Genomic DNA, 22,305 nt, shown 5'->3' on the forward strand with positions numbered 1-22,305 from the left:
AAAAAAATTGGCAACATCCTGGCAGATAGGTTCAGTGCTAACTTTACACCCCTCTCACACCCTAAAGGGCCCAAATCTATACAGGAACAATGCAGAGTCCCTGCGGTCACAACTATGGAGTTCCAAGGTGCACTCTCTAAAGCCAGGAACACAGAATTCATGTGACCTTACAACATCCCAGGCTGCGATTTACACAAACTTCAGAATGAAATGGCTCCCCACTTGGGCACAAAATTCACTAATAGCCTTGCATCAGGCATTGTGGCCCCTGAATGGCGCACAGCAACAGTTATCACACTCCACAAAGGTGGGGCCACAATGGACCAGGGGAGCTATTGCCCTATACGCCTGACTAAGACTGTTCTGCAAGGCTATGGAGCACATCATCATGGATCTCATTCACAGAGACATTGGTGGCCTCCAAATCTTTGATCTCACCCAGTTTGGATTTGTTAGGGCCAGACCATGACTCCTAAACCTGGTGAAGTCATTTGAGACGAGTTACCAAGGCAGTAGATGAGGGTAAGAAGGTCCACACAGCCTACCTTGTCCTCTCAATGGCTTTCAACACCTTGCCTCATTCTGGTATTGTCAACATACACATCCAGTTGCACATCAACCCCTACGTCACGAGATGTTATGCAAAGTGGCTCACGGACAGGACCCACACAGTGAGGGTAGCATACCCTAGTTCCTACTGTAAATCAGTTACAATTGGCGTCCCCCAGTCCTCTGTCATAGGGCCCCTCATGTTCAGTATATGCTTCTCTGAGGTACAGGCTAGCACAGAAGGACTTACCCTGAATAGGTTTGCAGACGACTGCAAACTAGGGGCCATGATTGATTCACCAGCTGATGCACCCTCCATAAGGGTGTCACTGGGACGGATACCTGGCGTCAATAACATGGCCTCAAGCTGCATGCCACAAGGTGCATAGACATCCCCTTTGGATTACACCAATCACCCGCTGACTATCACATAGGTGGTAGTCCCCTATATACATAAGGCATAATAAGGGATCTTAGAACACAAGTAGATAGCACTCACTCCTTTGTTAACCATATTGCCAAGGTGGCGTGGATATCCTTCTACGTGGCCACCCTAATCTCTAATGGGTTTGTAGCCAGAACAAAGGCAGCCATTGTACTTCTCTACTTATGACTTATGAAACACGTTAAAGGGTACAACACCCCATTTGGATGTACCTTACGAGACAACAGCAACAGCTTTAAATACCACAACATTAATACACCAAGAGGATTACTGACCTCCAAAGGATGACGTATGCAGCCCAACTACAGAAACCCCAACTGTACTCATTTGCAGGATTACTGACCTCCGAAGGATGACGTATGCAGCCCAACTACAGAAACCCCAACTGTACTCATTTGCATACTGCATACTCAGAGGTGATCTCTGTTGAACATGCAAGGCCCATATCCAAAACAATATTGATGGATATGCTCCACATAAGCAAAAGGCACTGAGAGCCGCATGCTCTGGGATATGTACCTAAACGTAACGATGACTAGGACGTGCTGGAGGGATACATTCCTGACCCAGACACTCGCCATGCTTTGGAACATGATTCCTATGAACATCAGGCAGGGACCCTCACTAGCACCCCAAGAGATAGCTTGATGGGTGGATGGGAGACAGACATGTACGCCAGGGATCACTGCAGTGGCTCTGCTGTACAGAGGTGCAGGAAACAAATGGCTCTGCTGTTCACAGGCACAGTACACTAACCTAGGGAGGTGCCGCAAGTGAAAACACTGTAGTTAGGCTTACAAATGGACTTGGCCAGGCAGCATAGTACCTAACTATGAACCTATGAAGCTATTACATGTCCTTTGTGCATGGATAATTGACTAGCTCTTCCATTTCAATTAGCTATCATGCTGATATGTCTGGTGACTACAAGTCATATGTATCGTATCCTGTTATTGTGTATTGTACATGCCAATAGACATACCTGATGCTAGCATAATATAACAGTAATGCTATGTAAAATGTTAGACATATCTACCTACAATACTGTACATTTCACATTTTTGCAACATTATCCCATAATACAAATCATAATTGCACAGCAGGACCACCTTAGACATGTTATTCTCAGTTATACTTCCATACATATGCCTACTGTTACAGTACATCAACATATACTATCCCCTGTTATGGCACGTACTTGTTGGACAAACCCTGCCACTGACGGCGGCTGGAGTGGAATTGTTGTGTTTAAAGTCCTTATGTAGCATCCCTTTTGGTGTATGATGTGTTTACCTTGTGGCCCACAGCAGTACACACAATTTCTACAAGCGTTACTATGCTCAACAATACATCACTACATAATACCTTTTCCCACTTATATGCATTGCGTACACTTTCATTAATACAGAACAGGCACTACATACACTAACATACTGAGTGTTCTACATACCTTCTTAGTAGTCCAAGTTTACGATAATATCAGTCCTATTCCTTTTCTGTTTTAACGGATGTTCTTCATCTCACATTGCTGCAGTCCTTACACTTGGGTAGTCCGCTGTCCTCGGTCGGCCCGAATATCAAAGTATAAGGCTGACGTCGGTCAAGGCGCATTAGACTGACATCAGGACGTCAGGGTACAAATGCGCATGACCGACGTCATATCCTCAGTCTTTTTTGCCGCATGGTCCGATGCAGAAGCAGCGTTGCAAGTGCCGTTCGGCGTTCTGAAATTTTTCGAGTTCGGAGTTTCAGACCGAGTCAAAGTTGGCTAAGTACCCCGTTGGGGAATATTTTGCTTTTTTCTTGCCTCAGTGGTTTACCGGATGTCAGAAAAGTGAATAACTGTATTTCTTGTGGGAAACAGATACCGCATAGAGATTATCATACCTTGTGTATTCCTTGTTTAGGGCCTGAGCACGACGTTGTTGGGTGTCGCTTTTGTGCTAGATTCAATAAGCGCACTATTAAGAGAAGGTTAGATTGTGCCAGGTTAGTCTTTGGGAAGCGGTGCAATTACACTATGCCGTCGGATGCTCCGGCGTCCGCTTCTTCAAAGAAGCGCAAGGATAAAGCAGCTAAGCCCAGGGTAGACGAGTCGTCCGCAGACGCCGGTTCTTTAGAGGTATCGGTGGAGCTGGTGGTTCCACCGGAGGTTTCTCTGGAGGCCCAGGGGGAGACCTTGTTATTGCAGGATGTGGCCTCTCAGGAGGCAAGTCAGGCTGAAGGGGCTTCTCAGGTTACTGTACTCTCCTCCCTTCCTAGGGTGGTTAGGCCTTCTGTTTCCAAGGCTTCTCCCAGAGGCAGGCCAGGTTTAGCTTCAGTTGGTGTCACTCCTAGTTCTTCAGGATCTGTGCCCAAGAAGCATATGCTTAAAATGGCAGAAGATTTGATTACCTTAATTAGAGGTTCTTTGCCCCCTCCTGATAAGAGGCCTAGGGTGGAACCTGAGTTAGGGAGTTTTGAGCAGGCTTCAGATGTTTCAGAGTCTTCGACTGAAGACTTGCAGGAGTATTCTCCTTATTCTGATTCTGATGTGGATGATTCTACTCCTTCTGCTTCTCCTCCTGAGGATTTTTCTTTTCAGAGACCCTCCATTCCATGAGGGAGCATTTTAAGTGGGAAGGTCAGGATTTCTCTGATTCCAGGAAAAGGCTTAGGGAATTTCTGTTTTACCCCAGCATAGGCCTTTGGCTATACCTCCTGTTCTGGATGTTGTGGAGGATGTGTTTGCAGAGGCTTCTCTTAATCCTGATTCCTTGCCTCCTGCTCCTGTTAAGCCGGATAGGTATTATAGGGTGCCTGAAGCTCATAAGTTTCTTTTAAGAGTCCTAGGCGGACCCAGAAACTGTTAGTCAGGGCCTAAGGGTGTTAAGGCTTCTGTTGTTAAAAATCCGGTTCCTCCAGATAAAGAGGCTAGGGCTTTGGATAGATGGGGAAAGAAAGTTTATACGTCTTCCACCCTAGCTATGAGGGCTCTAAATTGCCAGTTTCACATGTTGAAATACCAAAACTATCTACTGTCTCAATTGAAGTCTAAGGTAGATGCTCTGGCGGAAGGTATTGACTGTAAAGAGTTACAGGATTTGGTACACGTCTCTGAACAAGTGGGTAAGCATTCTTTGCAATGTGGTTTTGATGCTGTACAGGCCTCGTCTAGGGTGGCTGCCACAGGGTCAGTTCTTCGCAGGCACGCCTGGCTGAGGGATCAGAATTTATCTGACCATGTTAAGACAAGGATTTTGGATGCTCCTGTACAATCTGATGTGTTATTTGGTTCACCTGTTGAGGCAGTCTTAAAGAAAATGGAAGATAAGGCTAAGTCTATGCAGACTGTTAAAGATTTTTTGCAGGTTCAGCCTCCGAAGTTTAGCAGAAATTGGCCTACTAAGGGGTGGACGTATCCTTCTTATGATTCCCAGTCTAGGGGCAGGTCTAGACGGGGTGGGGCAGAGCTCAGGGCTCTTTCAGGCCTAGAGCAGGGAATTCACCTGCACAGTCTTCGGGTGAGGGCAGGGGTCAGTCCTTTCGTAAACAGACCCAATGACCTACCTTTTCAGCTGCCAGACTCTTCTCGACTGGCAGCACCTTTGGGAGGAAGGTTGGCACTTTTCAAAGAAAATTGGAGTTTAATTACCCAAGACAGATGGGTATTGGATATCATACACCAAGGTTACAGATTTTATTTCCATACCTTGCCTCCTTTCAAAGGCATGCCAGACGTTCCTCCTCAGCAAAGAATAGAGGCTCACAAACAGATTTCTCTGCTGCTCCAAATAGGAGCCATTCAGCCGGTCCCTCAGTCAGAAATGGGCCTAGGATTTTATTCTCGCCTGTTCCTAGTACCAAAGAAGGGGAACACGTGGAGACCAATTTTGGATTTATCTATCCTCAACACTTATCTGGACATTCCCAAGTTCAAAATGTTGACGTTACAACAGCTTTTACCTCTGCTGGGCAAAGATCATTGGATGGTGACTCTGGATCTCAAGGAGGCTTACCTTCATGTTCCTATCAGGCTAAGTTGCAGGAAGTATCTACGTTTCGGCTGGGACTTCTCATTATCAGTTCTCTGCATTGCCCTTTGGCTTATCTACTGCGCCCAGAGTATTCACGAAGGTTCTGGCTCCAGTGATAGCTTTCTTCAGACTAAGAGGAATACAGATCTATCCTTATTTGGACGATTGTCTGATTCTGGCTCAAGGAAAGAAGAACTTCTTCATCATCTACACTTTGTGTTAGCACTGCTAAGAGGCCTGGGGTGTTCTCTGTGCGAAATATAGACCAGTCTCTTACCCCCTCAGGACACGTGCTTTCTGGGGGTGAGACTGAATACAGCATCCCAGATGGCCTTTTGACCCCGGACAAACAAAAGAATCTTTCTCTACTTCCATCAATTGTCTCATCAGTCCAGGCTGACTGCAAGGACAGTCCTTCAAGCCTTGGGGTTCATGGCATCTTGTATTCTGGTGCTTCCCAATGCCAAACTGCATATGAGGAAGCTACAATGGTATCTCAAAAATGTATGGACACAGCACTGCCAAGATTTGGACACTGTCATTCAGATAATACCTTGCATTCAAAAGGAATTTTTGTGGTGGGCTCAGGAATGTCACCTAAACAAGGGACTCTCTGTGACCCGGCCAGAGGCAAGTCAGATTCTAACGACAGATGCCTCAGACAAAGCTTGGGGAGCTCATCTAAATGGAAAGTGGATACAAGACATGTGGCCTGCCAGACTTCTACATCTACATATCAACCTGAAGGAGATGTTAGCAGTCCAATTTGCATTAATAGCTTTCAAGGATTTACTTCTTCCAGGGCAGGTGTTGATTCTAACAGACAACACAACTGTCATGTGGTACATCAACAAGCAAGGGGGAACACATTCTTATCCTCTGTGCAGACAAACAATGATTTTGTGGGAGACTGCTCTCAGTTTACAGCTAAATCTTCAGGCAAGGTTTCTGCCGGGAGCACAGAGCTCCTTAGCAGATGTGTTGAGCAGACAAATTATGGATCCCCACGAGTGGAAATTGGATCCTCATGTATTTCAGAAATTGACAGTGTCATGGGGAACTCCAGACATAGATCTGTTCGCTTCTCCACTAAACTACCAGCTGCCAAAGTTTTGCACAAAACGTTTTCATCCCACAGCTTGGAAAGTGGATGCTCTTTCATTCAATTGGAGCAATCTTCATGTGTATGCCTTTCCACCTCTGCCTCTCCTCCCAAAGGTACTTCTGAAGGTCAGACAGGACAAGCCAAAGATGATTTTAATAGCTCCAGATTGGCCTCGACAGCATTGGTACCCACTACTGAGAAGTCTGGTGGGAGCCTCCATGGCCTTTACCTTCAATTCCACACCTGCTGACTCAGGAGAACAGTCATTTACTCAATGTCAAACTTCACTCTCTTCACCTGACAGCTTGGCATATTCTGTTTTAAACCCTGGAGGGTTGCAGCTTCCACAGCAAGTTTTGAATGTTATTTTGGAAGCCAGAAGGCCTAGTACAAGGAAAGTGTACGCAGATAAATGGAAGAGATTTTTATTTTGGAGTGCAGCAAAAGCATTTGATGTTTCTAAGCCTAATTTAAGTGTGGCTCTTCAATATCTTACTGAGTTACTGGACAAAGGTTTGTCCTTCTCTTCTATTAAGATTCATGCTGCAGCAATTTCTGCTCACTATGATTGTGACCCACCATTGTTTTCTCATCCTTTGTTTAAGCAATTCCTTAGAGGGCAAAGAATATAAGACCCCCAGGAGAGCTCCTACTCCTGCTTGGGATCTCAATTTTGTGTTGGAGAAACTCACTCTACAACCTTTTGAGCCTGCAGCTACTGCTGAGTTGAAATATTTATCATGGAAGACTGCTTTTTGTTAGCCATTACCTCTGCGAGAAGGGTTTCTGAATTACAGGCCCTTATGGCAGTTGAGCCTTTCTTAATTTTCCATAAGGATAGGGTATCTTTAGTACTAATCCTTCCTTTATGCCTAAAGTGGTTTCTAGTGTGTCTTTAAACCAAACTATTCATTTGCCTACCTTTATGCAAACCCCCAAAATAAAGGGGAAAGATTTTGCACACTTTGGATATACACAGGCAGTTGCGATATTATTTGAGCAGAACTAAAGGGTTCAGGCAGTCTCAGCAGTTATTTGTTTCTTTTGCTTTGAGTTCTCAGGGCAAGCCTGTGTCAAAACAAACTATTTCTAAGTGGATTGGGTTTTGCATTGCTTTCTGTTATTCCCATCATGGCAAGGAGGTTCCAGCTGGGATTAGGCCTCATTCCACTAGGGCTACTGCCACTTCAACAGCTTTTTAAGGGGTGGCAACTAAAGATATCTTGGAGGCAGCTACTTGGAGTTCTGTGCATACTTTCTCTAAGCATTATCACCTTCCACTTTACTCTAAATCTAGGGCTGGTTTTGCCACTGCTATTTTACAGGGCATTTTGGCAGCTCCTGCTTCTTTATAGTTGTGCCATCCTCCCTTACCTCTGCTTTGGGATTCTACCCAAGTGTAAGGACTGCAGCAATGTGAGATGAAGAACATAGTACAGTTTTGTACCTACCATAAATGTAGATGTTCAAGATCCACATTGCTGCAGTCCAATTTACCCTCCCTCCTTCCCCTCTGTAGTTAGAGGCGGTTGTGTGGGTTGGATTGTAAATATTGTGTATATTGTATATATTGTACATATTATTAGTGCTAGGGTGGTTGGTTGTTGGTTTTGTTGTCTTTGGGTTTTGACCTTTCTTGTTAGGGTCTTCTGACATCTGGGGCAAGAAAAGACTGAGGATATGACGTCGGTCATGCGCATTTGTACCCTGACGTCCTGATGTCAGTCTAATGCGCCTTGACCGACGTCAGCCTTATACTTTGATATTCGGGCCGACCGAGGACAGCGGACTACCCAAGTGTAAGGACTGCAGCAATGTGGATCTTCGAACATCTACATTTATGGTAGGTACAAAACTGTACTTTTTCTCTTATGTTCATACGGTTTGAATGTATGACAAGCCATCCTTTTATACGTAGATACCAGTAACATGTGGTATCCTGCCACCAATTGGTGTTCCAGAGTAGATGATTATTTATTTATTTATTTATTTTATTTTACATTTGTTAACCGGGATGGTCCGACTGGATACATGTCCTTTTTCAGCGGAGGCCCGGGGAGAAAAGCTCCAACAGAGTTACATTGATAATTAGGTACAGTAAATGAGCTGAAAGAATTTAACAAAAACATAGGCTATTTACATACAAGTACAAGACTGCCATTACTATTTCTGAGATTACTACAAATGTAACGTTAATAACATATTAGCAAGGACGGTAGGCAGTATAATGACAGAGTTAGACAAGATACATATTTCTTTATCACAGTATACAAAGTACTTATCTTAGCTAGTTGTTTATCTTTTAGTTAATGTCACAGAGCTACTCTGGGTTTGAGCAAGGACATAGCCAGTGTGACTTGAAGTAGAGTTTTAGACTATTTTTGAATTGACTTAGAGAAGTTGCAAGCGTGATGTTATTTGGGAGAGAGTTCCATATTTTACCAGTGGTGTTGGCAAATAGCGCGTCACCACCTAGGTTGAGAGATTTAGTTGCTTGGACAAGGAGTCTGTTTGCTGAGCGAAGGCAGCTTAGATTGGAGTAGGGAGTCATTAAGTTTTTTAGTGCTGGGGTATTCTCAGGTTGTTTAAGGATTTTGAAGGCCTCTATGAGTTGGGACTGGTGAAGAAGGTGTGGGAATTCTATCCATCCAAGCTTTTTCAGGTTAGTACAGTGGTGTGTTCTGTAGGGTAGGCCCGTAACGAACCTGGCAATGTGATTATAGCAGGATGAGAGCTTGGCCAGATCAGATTTGTTAAGGTGAGTGAGGACAGGAGAGGCGTATAGTAGGGTAAGAGAGGTGTGAGCGGGCTGTGGCTGCCCTGGCATTCGGTAAGGAAGGCTTTAATTCTATATAGGGTCCCAAGTTTCTTGTTGACTGACTTAATGGCTTGGTTGATATGTATATCAAATCTGAGTTTGTCAATGTTTACTCCTAATAGCTTTGTATAGGTGTCTGGGGAGATGATGGTCCCATTATTGGATTTTATAGTGAAGTTTTCAGTCGGAGATCTATTGGTTGGGTAGAAGAGAAGTAACTTGGTTTTGTTTGGATTTAAGATCAGGAGATGGTTGGCAAGCCAGTTTTCGACTTTGGTTAAGCTATGTTGGGTGGTAGTTCGTAGATTTGCAAGAGAGGCATTGGAACATATTATAGTCGAGTCATCTGCATATTGAATGCAGGTGGCTTCAGGGATGACTGTTTGGATGTCGTTTATGAAGACTGAAAAGAGGAGAGGTCCTAATATGGAACCTTGAGGAACTCCTATGGTATTTGTTAGTAGGCAGGAGAGCTTGTTTTTGCGACATTACTGCTTGTTGTCTCCCAGTGAGGTAAGCTTGAAACCAGTCAAGGGCTGGAGTATCTCGATACAGGTTTTTAAAGTATATAGAAGTAACCATATCGAAGGCTTTCGATAGGTCCAGGAAGAGAGCGGAGGATATTTTTTTATTATTCCGGTTAAGAGTAATGTTTTCAGTAAATGATAGGAGGGCAGTGGTTGTACTATGATGGGGTCTGAATCCATGTTGAGAGTCTGTGAGTATTTTGGGTTAGATAGAGCATTAGTTGGTTGTGCATGCACTTTTCCATAATTTTGGCAAGTGGTGATAGTATGGCTATAGGTCTATAGTTGGATAGTTCTGTGGATGAACCTCCTTTGTGGAGTGGAATAACATAGGATATTTTCCAAATTGAGGAGATTGAGGCCTCTGTTATGGTTCTGTTAATTAGGATTGAGATAGGGTAGGCTACGACATCTGCAGCAATTTGCAGGTATTCAGCCGGCAAGGATGTGGACACTGGCTGGAAGTTAAAAGAGAGTGGTGAGTCGGGTATAGTGTTTATAGAAGTGTGGGGAGGAGAAAGTTGGTTAGCTAATGACTGGATGGTTTCTGTGAAGAAAGTATTGAATGAGTTGGCTATATCTTCTTGGCTCTTGTCAGATAATGTTCCTGGGGTCGGAGTACTGGATTTGCCTGGTTGGAGAAGTTTATTTATGCCTGCCCAGTACTTTTGAGGGTTATTCTGATGTTCATGTTGCAGATTGTAGAAGTAATTTGTCTTATCTAGTATGATGGCTTTTTTAGTCTCATTTCTAAGTTGTTGGAATTTGATACGATCTAGGGATAGTTTGGTAGTTAGCCATTTATCCCACGCTTTGTCTCTAGTTGTTATTTTGGTTTTGGTGTCTGTTGTTAGCCAGGGTGCTAGTTGAGTTTTAATTCTTATTGAGCGTTTAGGGGCATGCGAGTCAAGTATAGTAAGGAATGAATTGTTAAATGATGACACTGCCTCATCAAGGGGAAGGAACTTTAGTTTTGTCCAGTTACATGATTTGAGTTCAAGTTGAAATTTAGTTGGGTCAAAGTTTTTCTTGGATCTGATAGACCTATAAATAGGTAAGCTTGTACAATTAATTTTGTCTTTCATGATGTATGTGAGCAGGTGATCACTAAGATCATTAGGGAGAGTTCCAGACATATAGTTCTGGGGATGACTGTTGGTGAGTATTGGTGAGTATCCAGTCTAGTATACTCTCTTTTTGGTTATTGTTACCTGTACATGTGGTAGATGATATTATCTGAGAGAATCCATGTAGGTTAACAGGGATGGGGTTGGACTGTGCTGTGCATTTGTTCCAGTCAATATTAACATCGCCCAGGACAATGGTTTCTTGAGGGTAGTTGTTGGCTATCCAATGTAGAATGACCTCTAGTGTTTCTACATTGTTCCCAGGGGGAATATAGGTGACAATTAGGTTAATGCCCTTATGATTATTTAGTAGAATTTTTAGAGCTAGTATTTCAGCGTTAGAGACCTGGGGTGGTTGTATAGGGTTAGTTATGATGTTAAGTGTGCTATTATATAAGACTGCTATTCCACCTCCTCTTTTCTTTACTCTATCTGCCCAAAGTATATTGTAACCAGGAGGCAGGATCTCATTGTCTTTGGTTGATGGCCGGAGCCATGTTTCAGATAGACACATTATGTTGGGGAGGTATGTGGCTAGTACAGCATGCAGGCTATGTATCTTATTGTTTAGGCTTCTAATGTTTAAGTGGCATATTAGGAGGGAGTTGACCAGTCGGTGGGAGAGTGGTGGGCTGGTAGAATTTTGAGTTAAGGTTGGGCCTGGATTAGGATGGATGTCCCCATCTTTGGTTATGTTTTTTCTTAGATACGCTAGTAGTCTAATAACTTTGAATAGTAGTTTTAGTTCATATTTGGATTTTGGTGTTGATTGGAGTGGTTTTTAGAAGCAAGTGGTTGGAATTTATAATTTTTGGGGTAGTGTAGTAGTGGGCAAGTTCCAGTCAGTGGAGGTAGGGGGTCTTGGTTTGGCATTTTGGATAAGAGAAACCCAATGTGAGATTTTCATAGCTAGTAAGAAAGTATGGCAGAATTAAGAGTGGTAAGATAAGAGGAAGGAGTTTATAATTATTTATAGACATGTTATATGTCATCAATGGGTGGGGTCAATGTGCTTCAGAGGAATAGTAGTGGTTAAACAGTAAAGTGGTGGGGGGGAGGAAATTGGAGAGGAAGTTGTGTAGGTTGGAGAGGAAGCAGGGGTCTGGCCTAGTGGCTATAAATGTAGACACAGTGGGGGTTGGTGGGATAAGGGGGCAGGGAGGGGAGCGAAGCGAGCCTGAGCATAGCAAGGGTGAAGCAGAGCGGGGCTAACCCAGTCCCAGGTTTTGGTCCTATGAGTGGGGTAAATAGTCTGATAGTGTAAGTAAGCAGATTGGTGTACAGGCTTGAAATTCAACATAAACATATACAGTTGTAAAATGTCTAATACAATTCAACATAAACAGGCATTTACAGTTGTAAAACACTTACTGGAGAGACACTGAGCCTTCATGGGGCCTGTAGCAGAGTGGATTGTAGTTTTACAAATGGTGCCTGCCACAGGTAATATTTATTAACTCTGGGATTGTCTTAAGGTAATAAACAGGAAGGGAGGGAGAACAAGGGTGTGAGCAGGCAGTTCTTTGTACTGCTGCTAATGAGCCAAACAAGACAAGTATGTGTTAAGAACAATCACAATTGACCAAGGACTGCTCTGAAACTGTAAGTCTTGTCTTAATTTCTCAGGTGGAAAACCAGGATAACCTTGTATCAGTAGGCTACTGTGGTATAGTTTAAATAAACAAACACACAGTATAGATCAGTTATTGATACTATTTGCTAACAGAAGGGAATAAGAGAAAGTGGAAGATTGTGTGTGTGTGGTGGTGGTGGGGGGGGGGGGCTGCTTACAGCCAAAGCACAGTGCTCTCCAAGAAATGAAGATTGGCTCAAACAGTTAGACACATACTCAAAGTTAACTGTAGCTGTTTGCAGACAGTTCAGACCCGGACTGCACTTTTCTTATAGGAATGTTAAAGGTGGTACCGGAGTTGAATACTTAAGAGTGGTGTTAGGTTGGAGAGACACTGCGCCTTCATGGGGCCTGTAGCAGAGTGGATTGTAGTTTTACAATTACATTCACATCAGCTGTGCACCTACTCCATTAGCCAGTTACATGGCGACAGTGGGGTATAATTGAATACTCCACTTGGGCATTTTCCCTTTGCCCTACCTTCGAGGAAGACTGCCTGGATGTGTTTTGTGATGAACTGCAACAACTATATGGAGAGACAGAGATATTTTAACTTCATGTCCCCCGTGGATTGTGTGTAACAGCTAGAGGATGTAGTTCTTCATGTGAGTGTAGCTGTTATATCAACTGTCTGATACGGGACTATTGCAAACAAAACTTTTAACATCGGCTTCTGTTCCATTGTACAACAGCAACAATTTCACATAGGGCCATTATAGTGTGTCTCTCACAAGGAAGGTATGTTGAGGCTTCTGCAGATGTCATAGAGTGAGTGGATGTTTGTGATGTTATTACAGTCTGTATTGCAATTGTTTCGGGTGTGGGGGAGATGTAGGTGGCTGTACACAGAAAAAGGTGTGTGGGGTCTGCATTTATACATATTCCATATGTGTGTGAGGGTTCCTTCCCTAATTGAAGACCTATCATTTAGTAGACTAATACTATGGTTATTGCAGGCTTATTCATTAAGCCATTGTTAATTGGTTCCTATATACCATGCAGGTGATGTTGGTCCTTCAATCCCTTCTTAAATACATCGGTATGTAATGAAATGTTGCTACATGAAAGCTGTCTCGTGCATTTCTGTCACAGATATTTGCACTCATTGGAGTTGTGTTGCTGACTTGAACCTCTTTGACTTGGGTTGCCACCTTTTCAAACGGCCATAGTGGGACATTTGCAGGACACGCATCGGATTTTAGAGGCTGACACATACCCACGGTCAGTACAAAGTATAGAACTTCACATATATGCCTATGTAAAAGCTTATATTCTTGTAGCAGTTTACTTGCTTATCCTATTTCTTGTTACATGTAGGTATGTTAGATACAGATGACCATTTTATGCAACCATTACATTAACTATGTAACATGCAGAACGTCTCAATTGTAGGACATTAGTATTTGTACTCATTTTGGTCAGGACACAACCGCACATAGAGGGACTGCCCCTCGCAAGGTGGGACAGGTGGTAACCCTGTGTGTAGCTCATGTCCATAGCACATATTTGTAATAGTGTATTATAGCAATAACCCATGCCTGGGTGTGGGTTATGGTGAATTTACCCACAGTTGGTGTGGTTTGTTCACGAGGACTGCCCCTCGCAAGGTGGGACAGGTGGTAACCCTATGTGTAGCTCATGTCCATAGCACATATTTGTAATAGTGTATTATAGCAATAACCCATGCCTGGGTGTGTGTTATGGTGAATTTACCCGCTGTTGGTGTGGTTTGTTCACGAGGACGAAGCCCGAGTGGCCAAACAAAGACAACTGTGGGTAAATCCAGCATTACCCACACCCAGGTGTGGGTTATTGCTATAATATAGTCTCCATATCCTTTGTTCATAACGTTCGGTCGTGGTGGAATCTGTGATTGCTATGGTCCATGTTGTGCACATATTTGAAGACTTCAGCTGCTGTGTACGGCATGCCCACGGATTCAGGAACGCACACACTTCCAACAACCACATTACCGTTCACAGACTCCCAAACCCCACAATACTGAACACTCAAACTCTCAACAGTCAAACTCCCGGAACTAACACAAACACACACACGCACACACAGACACACTGCTACCCATCACATCCAAACAGACCATCCTACACTACATATGGCCAGGTGGCCATGCCCCATACACACCTCATGTGGGTGGCTGCGCCCCCCACACCACACCTACTGTAATAATCTACCTCCGAGATAGCACGAACACACACACACACACACACACACACACACACACACACACACACACACACACACACGCGCGCATTACAGTCCCACGGAAACACACACACACACACACACACACACATATTACAGTCCCACGGAAACACACACTCACACACACATATTACAGTCCGACGGAAACACACACTCACACACACATATTACAGTCCCACGGAAACACACACTACAGCAATCAGAAACGCACTTAAACACAGTACCTACCTGGACCGCAGCACCAGGAGCAATAACTAAATTCCCTTAACATCGTAATAATAGTACTCGCAGTTGTAGTGTTCCGGTACTGTGGTCTTTAAGCCTCGTGATTACGTGTGTTGATATGTAAAGCATTCGGTATTTGGTAGTATCCTATTTATATGTACCTCCATGGTTGTGTACATGTTGTTAACCTATCTATATATTTGCATATATATGTTTATCCATATATATCGACATATATCTCTCTATCACCCTTTCTATCTCTATAGAGAGAGAACACACCTTTCCTTGGGTACATGGCGGTGTATACTATTTCCCGAACTCCGCCCTTGTGTTTTAACCTGTCACAATACACACCTGCCGTTGGTACATCTCGGTAGGTGATTGTGTACATGGTTGCGTGTTCTACTCCTGGCAGTGGCCGTTTTACCTCTCAGAGCAGGCACTATTAGTACAAGGGTGAATAACGCAGATTTCAGCTGTTCTGGGCAGCTTTGACAGTCATCTGCGCAATACTCAGCAAAGCTTAGACCTGTTTAGCACATATCCGTGTAGTCATGTTTAAACGATGCTTACCGGCACTTGCCGGTGCATAAACCCACTAACATGTGCTTAAACGTGCTCTAATGACCTGCATCCATTATTCGGGACATCAGAAATACATAACAGTCCTTGCAGGTCGTGGAACCGGGAACATGCACGAGACAGTCAGTGGCTTTACCACTGGGGCATCTGGGATATGTACAAGTGTTATGGTGTTTGGTATGTGGACTGTACTACGGCTGTTCCTCCATACTGCAAACAAATGTGTAACTCAGTTTACATATGGATGATACCTATTAATGGTATGTCCAAGTGATGCATAATGGATGTGCTCCAGCTATGGGAATCCATGTCACAGAGAGCCACACAATGTAATGTGCTACACCTTGCCACAACCATAACTGGAGAATGCTGGGGTGACAGATACCTGTCATGGGTACTCCCTATGATTTGGAACTACATCCCTGATTACATTATATGGAGCCCCTCATTAACACACCAGACAATCCTTGCAGAGTGGGTGGGGAACAGGGATCCCGCAATTGGCTCTGCTCCACAGAGGGACAGTTAGTTAATCAATGGGGTGGCGACAGCAGACACATTTTGGCTAGGCTGATGAATGGCTTCTGACAATCAGGCATGTACCTACCGATGTACCTAGGAACCTATACATACAGTATCAACACTTGCTGTTAGCTTAATATACTGTTCAGGTGTTGACTTCCCTTGTACCAATAGCTGTTGTGTGTGCAATAGTTGAGGGATGCCTATGTAGGATTCACACAGTAGACCACCTATACATGACAATTTACAGGTGGTCGTCTGTGTGTGCTATCCATTTTACTGTGTGTGCAGGTGGAGAAGTGTGTCAGTCCATGGGGGCCTACATTGTCAGTGTATGTGCTATACGTTCCCTCTTTGCCAAGGCATGGGCATATTGGGCACGCATCCATCTGCCTACTGGGGCTGGCACAGGGTGTTCGTGGTCTGAATCCCTCTGTGCCTGTGATGCCCTTGGCAATTGCGGTGGGCTGTGAGGGCCTTCACCATTATGTCCCTGCTGCAGCTGTTTCTGCAGGATCATATTATGTAGCATGACACATAACTATGAAGATGTGGGCACACGTGACTGGAGAGTACTGCAAGGCTCCACCAGATATGTCCAAGCAATGGAACCGTGATTTCAGCATCCCAAACACACGCTCTATGATGATTCTGGTTTGTGCGTGTACCTCATTATGGCATTCTTGCATGGGTGTGTGTGCATTTCTGATGGGAGTCATCATCCACGGCTCCAGTGCATAGCCAGCATCCCCCACAAGGTGGCCATATGGGATGTCCCCCCTCACAAATAAGTGGTACAGCTGTGAGGCATGTCAGATGTGGGAGTCATGGTAGCTTCCAGGGCTGCCAGCACACACATCTGTGATAATGCCCTGGGCATTGCACACGACTTGGCAGTTGATGGAGTGGTATCCCTTGTGGTTTATGTAGCGCCTACTATGCTCACTGGGAGGTGACTTGATATGTATGTGCGTGCAGTCTATTGCACCCAGTACCTCTGGGTAGTCTGCCACATGGTGGAAGAGACTCATATTGCTGGCAAACTCCTCCTGAGTTCGGGGGAAGTATATATGCTCATTGGCATGTGGTAACATGGCATCCAGGAACTGGTTGAGTACCCTGGATGCTGATGCCTGTGAGATCCCCATGATATCTCCAGTTGGCCTTTGAAAGGTACCTGTGGCTAGTATTCTCAAGCTTACACATGCCTTTGTGCCCACTGGGATGGGTTCCCCTCTGTTGTTTCTGGATTTGAGGCGTGGCCGGCACAGCTTAACAATTTGCTGTATGATGTCCCTGTCCACCCTGTAACGCTGTACTATCTCCAGATCATGTAGCCCCTGGTAGGTTACCCTTGGTCTGAACACTATTCTCCTCCGGGGACTGAGGTGGTTGTCAGCATCATCCTCCACACCACTTTCAGTCTCCAACACATGGTGATGAATCACAGCTATGGCAGCTCCCAACAAGTACATTGTAAAAGTTCCCCATCTGTTTACACCAATGGTGCAGTGTTTGGGAATACACGAGTGTGTGTGAGGTGCCTTCACACTTTATACTATTGTGCTTTGGACACTGATGATGTCATAAGGTGTGAATGTACAATCAGAGCTGCAGGGTATCTTACTTATGTGTTTTACCACAGGTACTGCTATTGTGGTGCCTTTGGTGTTGAATTACATTTAGCTGCCATGGATCACCTCTTGCCCTTGCCTTCACTTTTCATAACGATTCCCCTCCCATTGTCAAGCATGCATCCAGCAGCTTGCTTTCTTGTTTTGTACTTTCCCAACCCAGGATTGTGTTGCGAAATGTGTTCTATAGCCGATGTACTGCAGGTTTGCTTTGCTCTGCGGTGACGGTTCTCTTTTCTTTGCAATCCGGCACCTCCCCTATCCTGTTCTGCAGGTTGCTACTAGCAGCCTTGTTAGCTACTGTCAGTGGCCCACTGCGAGTTAATAGGTGTTAATTACTCAGTTGTACACCAATTACCCTACTGCGGCATTTCCTTATTGTCTTCTCGTAACCTTCCTGTTTCAGCTGTGTTGCTCGCCGCACACAGCGTTTACAGGGTTTTGAGCCCGTTGTCATCCACGTACACATGCGCTTTCGGTCATCATGTGTGCTCTCAGCTAAGCAAAGCTAAGGCTACATCCACACCCCTATCCTGCGGCTTTGCTTAGCAATGGGCAACCCGGATTTGCAATGCTCCAATGTGCTTGCAGCTACGGTGGCACATCCCACTGCTGATGTCATGTATACCTCCAGGCCACTCCTCGATGTTGTACCGCTGCACTACATATGGTACATCCTTAGGCTGACGGGACGTTTGCGATTCAGTATTACTTGCCTGATTTGCATGGCATTGACTACTAATTCATAGTTACCGCGCCGAAAACCGTCACAGACCCTTAGCAACCCTTGCACCTTAGTTGTGGTGTAGCATGCATACCATTGACTATTATGGTGAAATCATGATTTGTGTTACATTGCAATTTTATGACATCTGTATATATTTTCCTTGTGTTCCCATTTGCGCACACATGCCCTGCGGTTGTACTTTGCGTTAGTGTGGCCATGACATTAAATGTTATTTTTTATGCGTTGTGTGTGTTTTTTTATGCCATTGGCTGTATATTTAGCCATTGGCATATGTTAACTTTGTAATACGTAAGTTTGGTCCACTTTCATGGCTCTGATGTTCTTTTTGGAAAAATGTAAACTGTTTTTTTTTTTGGTTTACATTTCTGTATGCTTACGCTATGCCTGCACCACTTCATGAATCGCTGTGTACCTTCATTTGCATGCTGCACTACTGCGCATGGGGTGATTAGCATACATGAGCCGAGAGCTGTGCAGATCTGGCATACGCTTCTAGTGCATGTGGAATTGGATCGTACCTGAATCGCTCGGCAGCCATATTCGGCGTTCTACCGCCTGCGCCTGGCGCAAGCTTCATGAATCCCGGGGCCGGTCTTATACTCTTTCTCCGCCGTAATATGCATTAGGGCTTATTATCAGGGGGTGCCTTATTCCCCCCCCCCCCGTACAACAATCTACATTTATTCATGTACACAAATCAACATTATTCATGTAAAAAAAATGTACATTTATTCATGTACACATTGACATTTATTTGGTACTTTTCTGTTATTGGACAACTGTTATAAGCAACGCGTTAGCAGTTGTTTGAGAATTCTACGTAAACAGGGCAACAAACATTTCAACTTCAGAATATCTACACCTTGGCTTTCACAGTGCAAAATTTCATGCTTAACAGAAAGTGCAGAAAAATCTCAGTAGATGTGTATTGGAGGAGAATACAATTGAAAGCAGAAGGAATCCATTTGATTGCCCCAATAATGCAAAAGTTATTCAAATACAGTAATGTTGACTTCTTCTGGAACGTTGTCGTAAGTCTCCATCCCCTGAATTCCGTCCTGAATTTCTTGCATCTCCATTTCCTGTAGAACCATTGGCCACAGTCTGTCATGCATAGCACTAGAGCTCTCCTTAAATGAGCCCTGCTTGTCCAAGTAGCCTGCTCATAGTGCATTGGCAGCATTATCCCATGAATTTTTCACTCAAGTCATGACCTCTTGCAGGGTAGGCTTCAGAAAGTTTCCATGCTGATTTCTCTCCATTCTATTTTCAGTGTAGTCATTGAGTTCCATGAGCAAATGGTCCTTGAATGGCTTGTTTATTGCAATATCAAGAGTCTGCTCTTAGGCCGTCATTCCTGCGGGAATCGTTATTTGATCTATTCTTCTCTATGCAAGGAATTTCTGCATGTCTTTAGCATGGTGAGTGCTGGCTGAATCCCAGACTAGCAGACCTCTTTCACCACCTCGCAAAACAAGTGGCAGCATTACATCGACCAACTTCCTTATTACTGCTTGTGTGCACCAGGTTTTTCAATTTCAATAATGTAAATGCCTGAAACACGTTCGGTCTTACCTTTCTTGCCCTTACTAATAATTAAAGGTGAGGTTTTCTTTCCATCTAGATGAATTGCCAAAATACAGGTAACGTGCATTTTTGTAACCAGTGGAGGGAATGTAGTTTAACGAGGCACCTCTCTGATCAGTTGAGATCCTTGGCCCATAAAGACTACAGTTTCATCCATAGCAGTCATGTTGGGGAGTTGGTATCTAGAAAAGTCGATGCCATCAGGAAAGGACTTGAATGCAAGTGCATGTTTAATAACTTCAGTATCTTCCAGCTTGAACAGTGTTGTTGATCTTAGAGAGAGTTCATAACGCTGAAGGAAGCCATCCAGCCAATGTTGTGATGCTTCGAATAATTCTGGGGATATTTCTAACTGTGGTGCCATTGGAAGGGCAAATGCTTGAACATCATCCCTACGCACAACCAAAGCCTTTGCTGTCCTGTAAGCAATCCATTCACAGATTGTCTTCCAGCTCAGGAAATAATGGTTGCCGACCTGATCCACACTTGTACTTCTTAACATTTCACTCGTCGGACTGTTGACTGAGGTTTTCGTACGCTGCACGCCATTTTTGGACCATTTGGAGATCTGACTACTTCTCTCTGCAGAAAGCCGTCAGATTCTTTCCCTGGGAGTCCTGCACTATTTCTTTCTTCTACTCAACGGAATAGCTGTTTCTTTTTGCACTCATGTTGTCTGGGGGGGGGGGGTTAATTGAAGACTTATGAGACTGGAGTGGCAACACAAAATGGAGACTGTTAAGACACAACCACAGACGTTCATTATCAAGTGCGTGCGCTTTGTGTTGTCTGTACTTTGACCAATCAAAGTACACCTGCCAGTGTTTATGGCAAAGGATCTCAACCTTCAAGTGTGAGTGATGATTAGGGTTACAGTTAAGAATCGTGAAGGACTCCCAGGGAAAGAATCTTATGACTTTCTGCAAAGGGAAGAAGTTGAGTGTCTAAATGGTCCGAAAATGGCGAGCAGAGTACGATAACCTCGGTCATCGGGCGTCAATAATATTATTTTATAATTCAACACGTCCGTTGTATGTTGTTGACTATCTTAACTGGGGCTTATTTTTGGTGTAGGGCTTATATCATGAGCACCTTGGAAAACCATGCTAGGCCTTATGCTCTGGTTAGGTCTCATTTACCAAGAAATACGGTGTGTGTGTGTATATATATATATATATATATATATATATATATATATATATATATATATATATATATATATATATATATATATATATATATAATATATATATATGTGTGTGTGTGTGTGTGTAAACATATACACACACATGTATATTATGTCTATAAATACACATGCACGTATACACATGTGTGTGTTTGTGTTTAGTTATAATGAGTGTAATATCTGTGTGCATTTTATTTATTTGTATATTTTGTTTACAAGTTTTTACTTACTTGAAGTTGCACCAGAAGTATCTGGAAAAGTTCCACAAAACTCAGGAACACTTATGTATTCAGGAACAGCCAACATGGGGAAAAAAGCAGTGGAAAGAGACCATGATTATTTATGATTTTCTTCCAGTTTTTTAAGTAGTCTGCCTGCAGTTGCTTGGTTACAAAAGTTGGCTGTTTGTCTTTACAGGTTCATATTGGAGTGAAAGGATTTGTGACTAATTCCGTCTCTGAGATTGGACTTCCAAATGTTACAATCTCTGTGACCGGCATTGACCATGACATTCTGACCTCAGACTATGGAGAGTACCACAGGCTGCTAGTCCCTGGGACTTACAACATCTCTGCCAGTGCAGTGGGGTAAGGTGCATGATCATTTAATGCTTAAGCATTTTTTGTGTGTCAGATTTGTGGCATAAGATTCATGAATTGAATTTAGATTTGTGATTTTTCTATGTGTACAGTTGTGTGTGTATATATATGTGTTTGTAATATGTGTGTGTGTGTGTGTGTGTGTGTGTATCTGATATATATATATGTGTGTGTGTGTGTGTATATATATATATATATATATATATATATATATATATATATGACACACACACAGTGGATATAAAAAGTTTATACACCTCTGTTAATATGCCAGGTTTTTGTGATATAAAAAAAAATGACACCACAGTAAATCATTTCATAACTTTTCCCACCTTTAATGTCACCTATAATCTGTATGTTTCAATTGAAAAACAGTCAAATCTGTTAGGAGAAAAATATAAAAAATACAAAACATGCAATATGCTGGTTGCATAAGTGTGCACACCCTTAAACTAATACTTTGTTGTGTGTGCACACCCTTAAACTAATACTTTGTTGAAGCACCTTTTGATTTAATTACAACATTCAGGCCTCTTGGCTACACACTTGCCATCAATTAAAGAGACTTTGATTAACCACAATAAAGCTCAGCTGTCATAGTAGGATCTTCCTGACATTTACTCAGTTGCCTGCTACAGCAAACTGATTGACAGTTGTGTGAGTATTGTGAGATTGCTTGTATTAGCGGGGTTGGGAAATGCACCCTTTCCATGGTATTATATGATCTTGAGTTACTGTATATAAGTAATACAGGTTGTGGGAGTGCAGGCCGAGTTTCC

The 22,305-nt window shown here is 43.4% G+C and overlaps 1 protein-coding gene across 1 annotated transcript in view; it reads left to right on the forward strand.

Moving 5' to 3' along the window:
* The window catches only part of CPD (carboxypeptidase D), a gene marked incomplete in the record, with an annotated part of 1,229,184 nt that overhangs the window by 169,414 nt on the left and 1,037,465 nt on the right, over nt 1-22,305 (forward strand). The window contains 1 exon segment of the mRNA XM_044054477.1: nt 21,345-21,514. Coding sequence (XP_043910412.1) covers nt 21,345-21,514 — 170 coding nt within the window.

The sequence above is a fragment of the Protopterus annectens genome, chromosome 13.part0, assembly GCF_019279795.1.
Source record: "Protopterus annectens isolate FY-2018-M chromosome 13.part0, PAN1.0, whole genome shotgun sequence".
Classification (NCBI taxonomy): Eukaryota; Metazoa; Chordata; order Ceratodontiformes; family Protopteridae; genus Protopterus; species Protopterus annectens.